Source organism: Perissodus microlepis, chromosome 18, assembly GCF_051167445.1.
Source record: "Perissodus microlepis isolate ML-2025 ecotype Zambia chromosome 18, ASM5116744v1, whole genome shotgun sequence".
Taxonomy (NCBI): Eukaryota; Metazoa; Chordata; class Actinopteri; order Cichliformes; family Cichlidae; genus Perissodus; species Perissodus microlepis.
The window spans coordinates 11,026,692-11,039,413 of record NC_140478.1 but is presented as its reverse complement, the minus strand read 5'-3'; the positions used below and the strand labels follow the sequence as shown (position 1 = coordinate 11,039,413).

At 39.6% G+C, this 12,722-nt stretch overlaps 1 protein-coding gene across 1 annotated transcript; it reads left to right on the top strand.

Moving 5' to 3' along the window:
• The first annotated feature begins 693 nt into the window (after positions 1 to 693).
• On the top strand, positions 694 to 4,809 carry cldn1 (claudin 1). Its single transcript, XM_084913408.1, has 4 exons — positions 694 to 1,084; positions 2,474 to 2,638; positions 2,847 to 2,931; positions 3,608 to 4,809. The coding sequence occupies exons 1-4, from the start codon at positions 862 to 864 to the stop codon at positions 3,762 to 3,764; spliced, it is 630 nt and encodes a 209-aa protein (XP_084769534.1). The 5' UTR covers positions 694 to 861; the 3' UTR covers positions 3,765 to 4,809.
• The last annotated feature ends 7,913 nt before the right edge of the window (positions 4,810 to 12,722 follow it).

Sequence of the window (12,722 nt, the reverse complement as noted above, 5' to 3'; positions counted from 1 at the left end):
TGTTTCTTCACGGAACAAGTAAATCAGAGAGAAGTCGCACTGAGAAGATCATTCATGTGTGAAATAATGTAAGAAATCATACAATCAACTATGCTACTTCCTTCTTATTAAGATTTTATGGTTAACGTCCCAAAGCTGGAGTACTCGGCTTTGATCTGCGGATAATTTGATAATAATTTGTATTTTATGGCATGTAAATATTCTGTTATTAGAATTAATGTTTGTATTGATAAGAAAAATGAATAAAAATCAACAGATAACTTATGGAGATTAGTGGTTTAATAAATGTGCACTTTGTCCCTTTTTTCATGTGTAAGCTGAATCAGAATAGGTAGAGTGCCACCGGAGTGTATTTTGCTTTATTTTTTACAGTATTTATATTTTTTTCACTAAATGAATTTCTGTATATTGCTTCAATTATAAAAATAAAGTGAAAACAAACAAACAAATAATGGGACAGATGATCACTGCTGCTCACAGTGCTCTTACTGACTGTTGTTACTTACTTTAGAAAAGATTTTATTTTTAAATGGAGTTCACTGCATATGTGTGGGTTCATCTGGTTTTATTATTTGCAGAAGACCTTCACAGCCAGAAGGTGTCCCCCTGCACCTCCTGACTTCAGCAGGAGTTAATGGCATTCGGGGATCCTCCCTCTCCTCCAGGTCATTCCTTAAATATGCACAGGTGATTAGGCGCCTTTATTTGGGAGCAGGTCGCCAACACAAACCCACTGGGAACATCATTGAGCAACATTTTTTCATCTTTATATCTTTAAAAACAACAACAACAACAACCAAAAAACTCCTCCAAAGAACTTTTGCCATTTTCATTTAAATTCTTATTTTAATTCATCAAACAATGGCAAACGCCGGAGTGCAGCTTCTCGGATTCATACTGGCCCTCATTGGCTCCTTTGGCATCATCGCGGCCACAATCATGGTGCAGTGGAAAGCTTCATCCTACGTTGGGGACAACATCATCACGGCTCAGGCGATGTATGAAGGGCTTTGGCAGACCTGTGCGAGTCAGAGCACCGGACAAGTTCAGTGTAAAGTGTATGACTCCCTCCTCCAGCTGCCAGGTACTGCTTTATATACATCGTGTTTTTACCTTTTGTGATATTTCTTCATTATTATTAAATGCTGATGACGGTCATAGCCAGAGAATAAGGGGTTTATGAGTAACACAGTGTCCAAAATCAAATACTTGTTCTATCTTTTGGGTGTGGAAGGAGGTAGTTAGCTGGGTGGGGAGCATGTCATGAGATAGTGAATGGTGCACATTCAAATAATACCTGAACAGTTACTTTCAATACCAATGCTAGAAGTTTAAGTAGAACTGTGGTTGTTCTATGAACAAAAAATATGTTTAACTCTGTGGTCTTTCAAAGCCTCGAGGTCACTAAAGGGAGAGTGCTCGTTTTTTCTTCTCCTTCTTAGACCTCCTGCATGCAAAGACATGTTGGTCAAATACCACAACCTACGTCATGAAAGAGACATGAAAGACAATGTTTAAACTTCATGCTGTTAGTGTTGCAAATCAGTCAAGTGTAAACATTTTTACAAAAAAACACAACTATCAGATTAAAAATAATCCCTTTGATGGACGTGTTTCTTTTCCCTTTTTTTTTACACTTTTACCCTTTTTTTCTGAAACACATTCATTCAGTGGAAGTTAAACAAGGATTGAGACAATGTGAGGAACACTGCACTACAAGCCCCGCAACAGAGAACTATACAGCAACACACAAAAGAATAGAACAAATAAAAACAAAGACATGAAAAACAAAAACTAAAGGATCAAATAGGCTGTGAGTGAGCTCTTCTATTCAGAATCATATTTATTTGTTAGAAGTACAATTTTTCTGGTGTGTGTTTGTGTGATAGGACAGTCTGCAATGTTTCTTGGGAGACGGGATTAGAAATCTGAAGGTAACACTTGATGGGGAGTCTTCATCCAGATGAGGAAGATGCAGTTTTGATCAGTTAAATTTAGATTCTCAGTAAGTTTGTAGTGTGACGCAAAAAAAGACGCAAACTGCCTTAAAGGGTAGGTTGGGGGTGGGGTAAGGTGTGTGTGTGTGTGTGGATTGGGCGGGGTGGGGAACAGAATCTATTTTTAAAATACACCACAAAATTCCTCAGAAATGAATCTTCTGGAAATGTATATACACTCGGAGAAGCATTGGAAATGCACTCTCTAATCCTGAATAGCCCTCGATTAGAAGAGAAAGGTAACAGAGGCGATGTGTGGTTTGTTGAGGACTGATTGATTGTTAAAGAAAGAACAGTTAAACATGGACTAATAAAATGGCACTCGTGTAAAATTTTGTGTGATTTCTGTGCTACTGCTGTGAAGCATCTCCCTGTTTGGAGGGATTTAAACTGTCTCTAACCACCCAGTTACTTCTTAGTGAAGTAAGCCTTGAGTGAAACCTGCTCTGACTAACGTACCCTCTCTGTGTCTGCAGGAAATGTACAGGGCACACGAGGGCTGATGGTGTCGTCCATCGTGCTGGGCTTCATTTCCATCCTGGTGGCAGTGATGGGTATGAAGTGCACTACGGTCATGAGCGACTCTCCAGAGCTTAAGGATAAGGTGGCCCTGAGTGGAGGGATTATCTTTATTCTTGCTGGTGAGAGTTAAATCATCTTTTTATGGGTTTTTTAAAAAAGTGTAACATAGTACTTCTTTGTTTTTACCTGCGTTCACAGCTACATTGGAACATAGTTTTAGAATGTGAGGTTTTGCATTCGAGATATGTCAAAGATAACACAATTGCGCAAGTAGTTACCTCTAAAATCCAACAATATAGAGAAGCTTTTCTGCTCACAATTTTCCAGGTCTGCTTGCCCTGGCGGGAACTTCCTGGTTCGGCAGCAACATAGCAAAGGAATTCTACAATCCATTCACTCCGACTAACTCCAGGTGAGCATCTCCTCTGTCACACGAAACCCCCCGCAATCCTTATCAGGTATCACTGAAGGTTTCTTTGGTGAATCCACAGACAGACATCAGATAAAAAAAAATAGTCTGTCTCTGTGACAGAGACCAAAAAAAGTTCAAGATTCAGCATTACAGCACACACAAAGGGAAATGAAAGAGTCCGGTCCTCGACAAAAATTCAGGCATGTGAGCCGTGCAAACCCACAACATTTTTACACTTGGCACCAAAGAAATAGGTCTATTTCCTGAAATGTTTACCTGCTCCTTTGAGTTAGTGCCACATCGGCTCAAAGACAACACGTGTTGTTCTGACATTTTTTATGCATTTTTAAAAACACATGTTCTGTTAAAATTCACAAAAAACATGCTACACACATAACAGCGTATTTACTTTGTGTTATTTCTTAAGAAATCCTTTTTTAAGAGTGGGTACTCTGACATGTAGCACCGACTAAGTTTAGTGGGGCAGACTCAACCTTTTTAGTACCCAAATTTAAATGTTATGGTGGAGCTGAATGCTATATGTATATATATATATATATATATATATATATATATACACACACACACACACAGAAAGACACAAACATCTTGTATTGAGCTGACCATGCGAGTCCTCAGACACTCAAGCACAATGCGTGTTGTGTTTCATCCACAGGTATGAGTTTGGAAGTGCCCTGTACGTCGGCTGGGCATCTGCCATTCTCGTCATCATCGGAGGGGCCTTCCTCAGCTGCCACTGCCCCAAGCAGGACGCTGGGCCGACTCAACGCTACCCCCAGTCCCACCCTGCGGGAGGCAAAAACTACGTGTAGGAGTAGTCTTCCCACTTCTCCTGGCCTGGGCTCATTTAAGAGCGCTGGCTTTAAAGGGGCATATTTCAGACCTGTTTACTGTTTTCAGCATGTTTATTTGCAGGTGGGGTCAAAGTAGCGTAGTGGGGACGGGATGCTTCTTTATTAATAAACTGACAATTAATGTGACAAACTATGCAAATGTTAGAATTGAATGTTAGAAATAAGGTCCAATAGCATGTATTTAGATTTAAACTGGGATTATTGTAAAGCTTAAAAGATTTTTTTTTAGTTTAAAGAAAGTTTTCAGAATATGTTGGAGACATTCAGTTTTTGTGTCACTTTCTTTTCAACTAATTTCCATTTTTGTATAAACTCCCATGGTACCGTTTGTTATGATTTTGTGTTGTTTTTTTTTTTTATTTCTTCCCATTATTATTTTACTGCATATGAAATAAATCCACTGCCACTTTTCCATGTGACAACCAGTGTTTGGATTCAGTTCATGTTTCAGGTTAATAATAACCACTGCACACTCACACCAGGTGAAAGACCAAGAAACCATTTCAAAGTGAAAGGATCTGAATGTTCTTTTCAGAGCTCCACCCTAACCACGCAAAATCTCTTTTGATTACTCGATAAGGTCATTTATAAGAATCTGAATGTAAAATAGAGAAGGGTGTTTCTCTTTAAAGAGGTGGCACAATTTTTCAAATCATAAAAAAAACTTTCATTGTGTTGTACGTGTTAAAAATCCTGTACAACACAGAGCTAAACATATAGAAATTTGTGGCCTCAGGCAGGAAAAAACACATCCAGACAGAGAGATAGGCAGAGGGTGGGGAGCGGGCATACCTACGGTCTCCTGCTCCTGTCCCAGCACGCCTGTGAAGTCACATTTCACATAAACACGGTCGGTACCGCTTGAATGCTCCGTTGGTAAGATGCGTCAGCCTGTCTGTGACTTTACAGGAAAGAATTTCAAAGGTTGTCAGCCCATCGTTCATTCAGTCATGAAGGTGTAATTGATTTTATAACTAAATTAAATAACAACAAAGAAACCAAACCCCTCCAGAATAAACTGACGTTTGTTTCCACCCAACACCGTTCAGCAGGAGAGGGCGCCACCTTCTGGTGATCCTTGAGGATGCTGCTCAAACACCAAAGAACTGTTCCCCTGTTCTAAAATACAAGACAACAGCTGCTAATATTTGCTTTTATGCTCTTATAAAGTTGTAAGCGTATGATCTGGATGCTTTTGGATATTTGGGCAGAATTGGTGAAGTTCATTTAAATTGGTTGGTTTTCTGGGAAGAGGCCCTAGGCCCTAGGACAAACCCAGGCCGGGGAGAGGGGGGTCTGGGCTTCTCTGCATAAGCTGCTACCTCATGACCAAGCTGTGGATAAGTGGAAGAAGATGGATGAATGGATGGATGGTTTTCTCTCACTGGCCTGGCTTTTAAAATGGCCTGTATTTGTATTTTTAAGTGTCGTACACACTTTTTTTTAATAGGGTAGAGGTCTGGGCTTTGGGAAGGCCTTTCCAGCAGCTTAAGTGTCCAAGTTTAATATCATCCAGCTGTTGATTTGAGGTGAAGTTGAAGAATTTGAAGGCAGTCTTCATTATTCCATCCACTTTGTGCACTGGTAACAAAACAGCTCCAGAGCATGATGCTACTATGATTTGTTTCACAGCACTTATCGGATTGACCAGTAAGTGCTGTGAAACAAATCCTTTTTATGCTTGCAAAGGGAAACTACCAGTTGTAGTCAATCACGATTACTAACAAGACATTATTAGATCCTGGCCTCGTCAGGTTGAAAGACATTGGCAAACCACTGTGTAAAATCCTCCCATGATCAGTTTTAGCATGAGCATGTGGTATCGAATGGAATTTATGCCGCAGACAACCATTTTCAAACTTCAGTCTCCCCAGTTTGAAATGACAATTTGTGTCACACCCGAACCTTCAGTCGCTGAATATTTCCTTTGTGTTTTTATTCATTAATCTTGATCTTCTGATGTTTTACTTGTTAAAACTGATTCACCATCAACAGATTTCCAGTTCTTTACAGCTAATTTTGAGATATAAAATGAGTTCAGGCTCATAAATAGGTCAGACAAGTAAAGTAATTTAAAACCTTGTGGCTTTGTTTCATTAGTTTCTGCTCTATTTAAAAAGGCCAAATAATGTATTTGAGTTTTAAACCAAATTACAAAACTATACTCAAAATTCCTTTAAGATAAAAAAAACAACAACCCCAAAACAAAATACTAACATACAGTTTTTGGAACCAAAGCATGAGTGTAATGATTGTGTAATATGTGCAAGATCCCCGCCAGGAGGATGTAAAAATCTGCGCCAAATCAAACGTGGATCCATCCGCTGTGGCGACCCCTTGCGAATAATAAGCCAAACAAGTCCGCCTGTAAAAATGCATCTTATTCTAAGTTTATCCTCTCTGGTGTTAAACTTTGCAAAAGTTTTAAAGACAAAAAATATTTATCTATAACTATTTTGAGTTTTTAAAATCTTTTAAGAATTAAGAATCTAGTTAATCGGTTAAAAATAGAAGCTGCTTATTGTAAATGACATCTCGAAGCCCACCTGTAGTACCTTCTAGGTCCAGTGGAGGGCGGGAGCCTACACCTATTTTGACTAGACGCTTTGGGGGGGGGGGGTACTCTGTAAAAGCCCCCAAGCAAACCTCAAAAACAGACGCTGCAGCAGAGTCCAGCTCCTTAAAAACAAGACACAAAAAAGACTTTAAAGCAGTCCTGTGGTTAGTGATAGTAAGATTATATTTTTTTTTCACGCCATGCTGTGCTTAAAAGAAAAAAAAAGAAATACACCATGAACCACATGCTTTATAGCTCTTTACATTTTTCTTTTGAATTTTTTCTTTCCTTTTTTTTTGGGGGGGGGGGGGGGTAAGACAAACTCTTGCACGTTTGACAGAAAACAAAAAGTACCCTTTTTTCCTACATTGCGTAAAGAAACAACAGGCGCTCAGGTGGATGTCAGACTTTGGCCACTAGAGGGAAACAGACGCCACGTATGGGCTGACACCTCCGGCTCTTTAACTCAGTAACTGCAGAAATAGGGGTCAGAAAACAAGTTAGTATGAAGACTCATGTGTTAGTATCAGCTGTTGGAGAGGAGTCAGACTGTGGGAGGTGACACAGGAGAGGATGAATAATGAGCTTTAAGGGTTACATGAGTTATTCGGAGAAGGTTAAGTCTAAAGTGCCTCAAATGACCTGCAGCATTACATAACCCAAAACACTATATATAATAGCTACTTTATGAGTATTAGAATGTGAGTAGTACTTTAATGATGGTAGTATGAGATTAAAGGATACACCAAATGAAGCCATCTATTTTCTTAACTTGGGGCCACGGCAGCCTACCCGAACCTCATCAGGGTGAGAGGCAGGATATGTTCAGGACAGGCCACCAGTCCAGCACATAGAGACAGATAAACAAACACCTACAGCAGATTTAGAATCACCGATTAGCCTAAATTGCCCGTCTTTGGATGCCACAGTCAAACCAGTGCAGTCACAGGTGCAGCACAGGAGAATCACCACGAGATTTGAACCACAAACCTGTGAGTCAGCAGTGACAGCACTGTACCGCCGTGCCGTAATACCGTAATGTAATTATCGTCATTAATGGGCAAATGTGGCACCTCCACTCACTCGGCGTAACACATATGCCGTTAAGCTCTTTAAAGTTTTGTTTTACTCACCAGTGTTTCACTCATTCTGCACGACGTGTTGATCGATTCATGATGATGTGGCTGAAAGAAGTCTCTGCTTCATGCTTTTATATCTTTATATGTGTTTGTGCAGAAAATAAGACTTTGTTGTTGCTCGGTTACGGGCGAATGAGAAAGTCAAATCACTGTAAACATTAATGTTTGGAGTACTTTAATGAGGAGAGCTAATAGGTCAACGGGTTATAGAAGCAACAACACACAGTGATCTAAAATATGCTCTTAGTTTTGCCCTTTGACCTTTTGTGCAGTTTATCTTTAGCTTTAAGAACCATCTCAGATGAATGCAGGCTGAACCCGAATCCTATTTTCACAAAGTTTCCAATTGGACAGCTGCCGCATGCCGAAAAAGGGAAGGCACATTTGGATAATAGACCTCAACAGCAATTATTTTGTCTGCATTTCAGCAAAGAATCCATCATATATGAGGATCCCCGGTAATGAAATTCATTCAGAATGACGTTTTTTATGGTTTTTTGCATGACAACTCGACATTTAGACTGATGAAGCACACTGAAAGAGCAGCACTTAGCTTGAGGGCTTCCCCCTCTTTTTAGTCCAGTATTGGATCGGGAGGAGATCCAAACTCGGGCTCAAAGTGCTGTGATCAGCAGAGCGCAGCTGCCAGACATCACAGAAAAATAAATGAGAAAGTGCAGAATCAATACTGGAAGCTAAACTGCTGTTAAAATAATTTCTGTCCCTGTGGCTTCTTGAATATGATAAACTGTCGTCTGACTGGCTTCTCTTTATCATCTTATAAACAGCAGAAATCAGATCCCGAATTACCAAAGATTACAATAACCCTGTACTTCTGGTAGGACACCACATGAATCGAAGCTGAACTGTGTCAGATCAAGTCTTTAATCATTAACAGAGCATATAATGATATGTTACTAGAAAGAACTCAGCACTGTGGTTGAGGGATCATAACGGTCTTTTTGCACCATTAAATGGATTAACTTACTGAAATGTTAATACTCCCGTCTTTTTCAAGGCTCCTCTGAGTGTTGTGGATTTGTAGATGGGTCATTGATGGGACGTGCACATTTTTTGGTCCTTCCTGTCTAAAATAATGTATTTAGTTCACAGTTTTTCTGTAAATTAACGTGGTTTTTTTTTCTTTAAAGAAAAGTAAATAAAAAAGGCATTTATGAAGTCTAAGCAATCATCACCTGACTGCAACTATTTTTAATTTAAACAGGCTTCTCCTTGGACACCTGACTTTTATGATAAGGTAACATTTTCACCTTTTTATCATTTGACATGTCACATGAAAAGTGTACCAGCATGCACATGAGTCTAATTCAGCTATTATTATTTTTTAAACCCACATTTAAGCGAGCTACAAACCTTTTAATCTGCTTTAGAGACCCCAAAGGGTCCTCTTTATGTTGAAAGAGCTCTTCACTATTATTTTACTTAATAATCAAAGTCTCGTGTTTATCGTTCTTCCAATGTTCTCAGCAGCTTTAACACTAATATAATAATTTGTATTTATTTTAACAATTTAAAAAAGTGAGAATATTTTACTTGGAATTAATTAATTAATTCTGCACCACTGGACGCTTTGGGGCTTTAGATGTTTTAGATGATTCTTTTAAACAGAAACAAATGGACCTGGACACAAACATAAGCCAGCTATAGATATCTAATCCAGTCCAAATTTATGTATGAAGCACATATTAAAACAACAAAGTTGACCAAAGTGAACAAATAAACAGACTAAATAACTAAGCTCTCACTATGGGAAAGGAATAAAAATGAGTTTTAAGGAGACTTTTGGGGACTTTTTAAGACTTAAAAAGGGTGGTGTCATTCATTCCACAGTTTAGAGGCTATGGCTGGGAAAGCTCGATCCCCCCTGTTTTTAAGTCTAGTCACTGGGACAGGGAGCATGTCAGCAGATCTCAGCGACCTTGAAGGTCATGAAAATCAGATGTTAAGGAATCAGCAAAATTTGATGGAGCCAACCCATAAAGGGATGTAAAATTTTGTAGTAGAACATCCTAAAAATCACACAGGGGAGATTTGATCCACTTCACGGGTTCTGGTAAGAAGGACCAACTAAAGGTGTGAAAGGGACCTCTGATTTACACCAAAGTAAATGGCATTACAATACTCAAGTCAAAGTGTGATTAAAACATGCACAAGTCTCTCAAAAATTTTAAAACCTAGGAAGGGCTTGACCTTGGAAAGAAGCCTCAGTTGGTAAAAACCTCCTTTCACAACAATATTAATGTGTTTGTTCAGTCACAGTCCATTAACACTCCAAGGTTATTAACAATGGGCTCAGGTCCAATTTCAGAGCGCTGCTGGAACAACTGGCTCTAAATATCATGACCTATATGCACCTTTTTGAAAAATATAAAATATGGGATATGGTTTCTTGTTTTATTGGTTTGTTGTAATCCTTTATCAGGCTCTATCTGCCTTAATTAACTGATTGATAAGAATAAAAAGAACAGTGAGGAGCTGCTGCCCTAAACACTTTAAACAAACCCCCTTTGCATGCTCATGCAAATTCAGCTCCTACATTTAAATGAGCTCGTCCTACTCATGTTCCAATGTTTTTATTTTTAATGGAAGGAAGGAAAGTTCACGAAGTGCATGTGACCAAGGGGTGCACTGTTTAGACTTTCTGCATGTCTCACAGCTGCAGTCACAGGTACCTTTGCTGAAATAGGAAACTAAAATAGTAAATAATGTAGTTAAAATGACCTTCAGCGCTAGCGAAATGGCACTTTCCATCCACATGTAACTGAAACAATGCAACAGTCAGAAAAATACTTCAGCTTTAGTAAATGCATTTGTACTTCCTGTATTTGTTACTTTGTTCTGTTTTTTCTTTGTTTAATTTATTATTATTATTATTATTATTATTATTATTATTATTATTATTATTATTATTATTATTATTTCTGCAGCCTACCAGCAGAGGCGCGCGCGCTCTCTCTCTGGCTCAGTGTCAATTCCACATCCTGAGCTCAGTCACCACAGATCCTCTCAGTTCAAAATAACCCGCTCTGTTAATCCACTCTGCTCAGTGTGCCTGTAACCTACAGAGCTGCTGCAGGGCCGTCCCGGGACAATCAGATATCGTTACACTTTTACTAAATTCTCATTCATCCAAATCAGCAAAAACCAGAGAAATTAAGTTTCTGACAAGTTAAGTTTCAAGCCTTTTTTAAAAATCAGATGCAGCGAGAAGCACAGTGCAGCCATTTATTAATCCTGCGTGCAGCGACATTATTAAATACACAACGTCACAGTGCTGACTTCAGTCATAACGTTCCAGCCCTTTCAGGCAATAATACATATACCATGCGAACTGTTTTTCCTCTCTGATATAATCCACTGGGGTCCAACTCCAGGGTCCCACTGCTGGATGCAGTAGAGGGAGAGAAAAACAACCTGCCTGCTGACGCATTTGTTAGGAGTGCGAGGAATATTCTTTTTTAAACATGAGTTGTCTGCAGGGGGTTCGTCGGGTACAAGAACACTGGTGGCGGCTGGTGTCATTCTCAAGGTTTTTAAATGTAGCAATTCAGATGAATAGAAGCACTGAATGAATTATGGAGAATATTCACATAAAGGCACGCTCACATTCACGCACACACACGCGCGCGGGGTGCATACAGGGACACCGATATAAACACATTTGGAGGCAAGATGATCCTTGAAGCTTAAGTAATGAGCTCAGCTTGACTTAGAGATTTTTCATTCAACTTGGCAGGAAGTCTAACTCTTTAATGTGTGTGCTTGTGGTTGGAGCCACGCTCTTCTGTGGAGCTGTGTGTACGTGAGTTGCCTAATATGTGTGCGCCTGTGCGATATTGACTTAATTAACTCTCATTGCGACTCGCCGCTTGCGACCTGGAGTCCAGCTTAAGTTCACTTATTAAGGCTCTGCCGACCTACTCCAGCACCTGGACTGTGCTCTGTGCGCAAACGATGAGCGTCTCCATGGGAACAGGGTCTCTTCTTCTCCTATATTTGTTAGGATTAAACAGAAGCACTAATTTCCCCATTCTCTCCAGCACGCAGGCAACAGGGAGACAGTTTTTATATGACGCACGCTTGAGATGCGTGTATCCGATTCATGTAAAATCTAAGCGGTGCAAAGTTGATTAAATCTGCAAAAGTGCAAGTTGATATGTCCAAAATATCCAGAACAGCTCAGCCTACACGTGGTGATTTAAACAGATAGGGGGAGGGGGAGGGGGGAGAGAGAGAGAGAGAAACACCACCAAGCGTCATTGCACTGGCTCCCTGCCTCCTCCCATCTGAAGGAGAGCAGTAGACAATCTAATTCAGGAACCTTCACCTTTGCCCTCCACTGGTGATGCCACTCCGTACCTGACAAAACATTTTTGAGGCAGAGCCACGAGGGCGTGATATTTTCTAATTATGCCAGGTATGATACTTTGCTCTCAAGTGAACCAGGCTTTAAGAAATCCCACCCAAGAGTCCCGAAATGTTCAAATCAAAACTTTCTCAAGCTCTCGATATTATTATGAGTAACAATTCTTTTGTTTTCAAGTCTGCAATGCTGAAATTTTAGATGTGCTAATAATAAAAAAAAAGGTTTCCACCAGCCTTCAAACAAAAGTCAGTCCTTGGCCAGTGTTATTACAAACCTGTTTGTCTGGATCTGTGAATCTGACCATTTTGTTCCCTTTCTCCATCAGTTTAACTGCCATTTAACTGCAGCTTTCCAGGATTGGCTTCTAATGTAAACTGAGCGGCAGCTTTAACTGGATCACAGACACGCAGATGGCATTTCACAAACACAGAAATATGCAGTGTTACGCTGCATGAGGGAGAGCTCACCTTTTTATTTTTTTTTCTCCTCAGAGAACTACTGACATGTTTTTCTTTCTCCAGCCTTGCAACTAATAACGTGAATCCTCCACGTGGCAGACACATGCTTCTGATTATGAAACATGGAAAGTCAGAAATGTCTCTCCTCCAAACACACTCTGACTTTAGTGCTCTGGTTTTTGTACTTTGCCTTCACAAAGCATGAGACGAGAATGAAATGAAAAGGAGAGAAAGAGAATGAAGCTACATGGCAGATCAGTATTGTATAACAGCCATATCATTTCTGTTATGTGCTTTAAAAGTGGGTTGGACTTACTCAACTTCATGTGTTTATTTATATTCCTATATTACACGCAACTTTTTAAACATTTTTAA

What these genes read in the sequence shown, in the direction of transcription:
- cldn1 (XM_084913408.1), top strand. Translation starts at nt 862, where the DNA reads ATGGCAAACGCCGGAGTGCAGCTTCTCGGATTCATACTGGCCCTCATT. An exon ending in GATTATCTTTATTCTTGCTG is followed by an intron (nt 2,639 to 2,846) that starts GTGAGAGTTAAA and finishes ACAATTTTCCAG; the next exon opens with GTCTGCTTGCCCTGGCGGGA. An exon ending in TTCACTCCGACTAACTCCAG is followed by an intron (nt 2,932 to 3,607) that starts GTGAGCATCTCC and finishes TTTCATCCACAG; the next exon opens with GTATGAGTTTGGAAGTGCCC.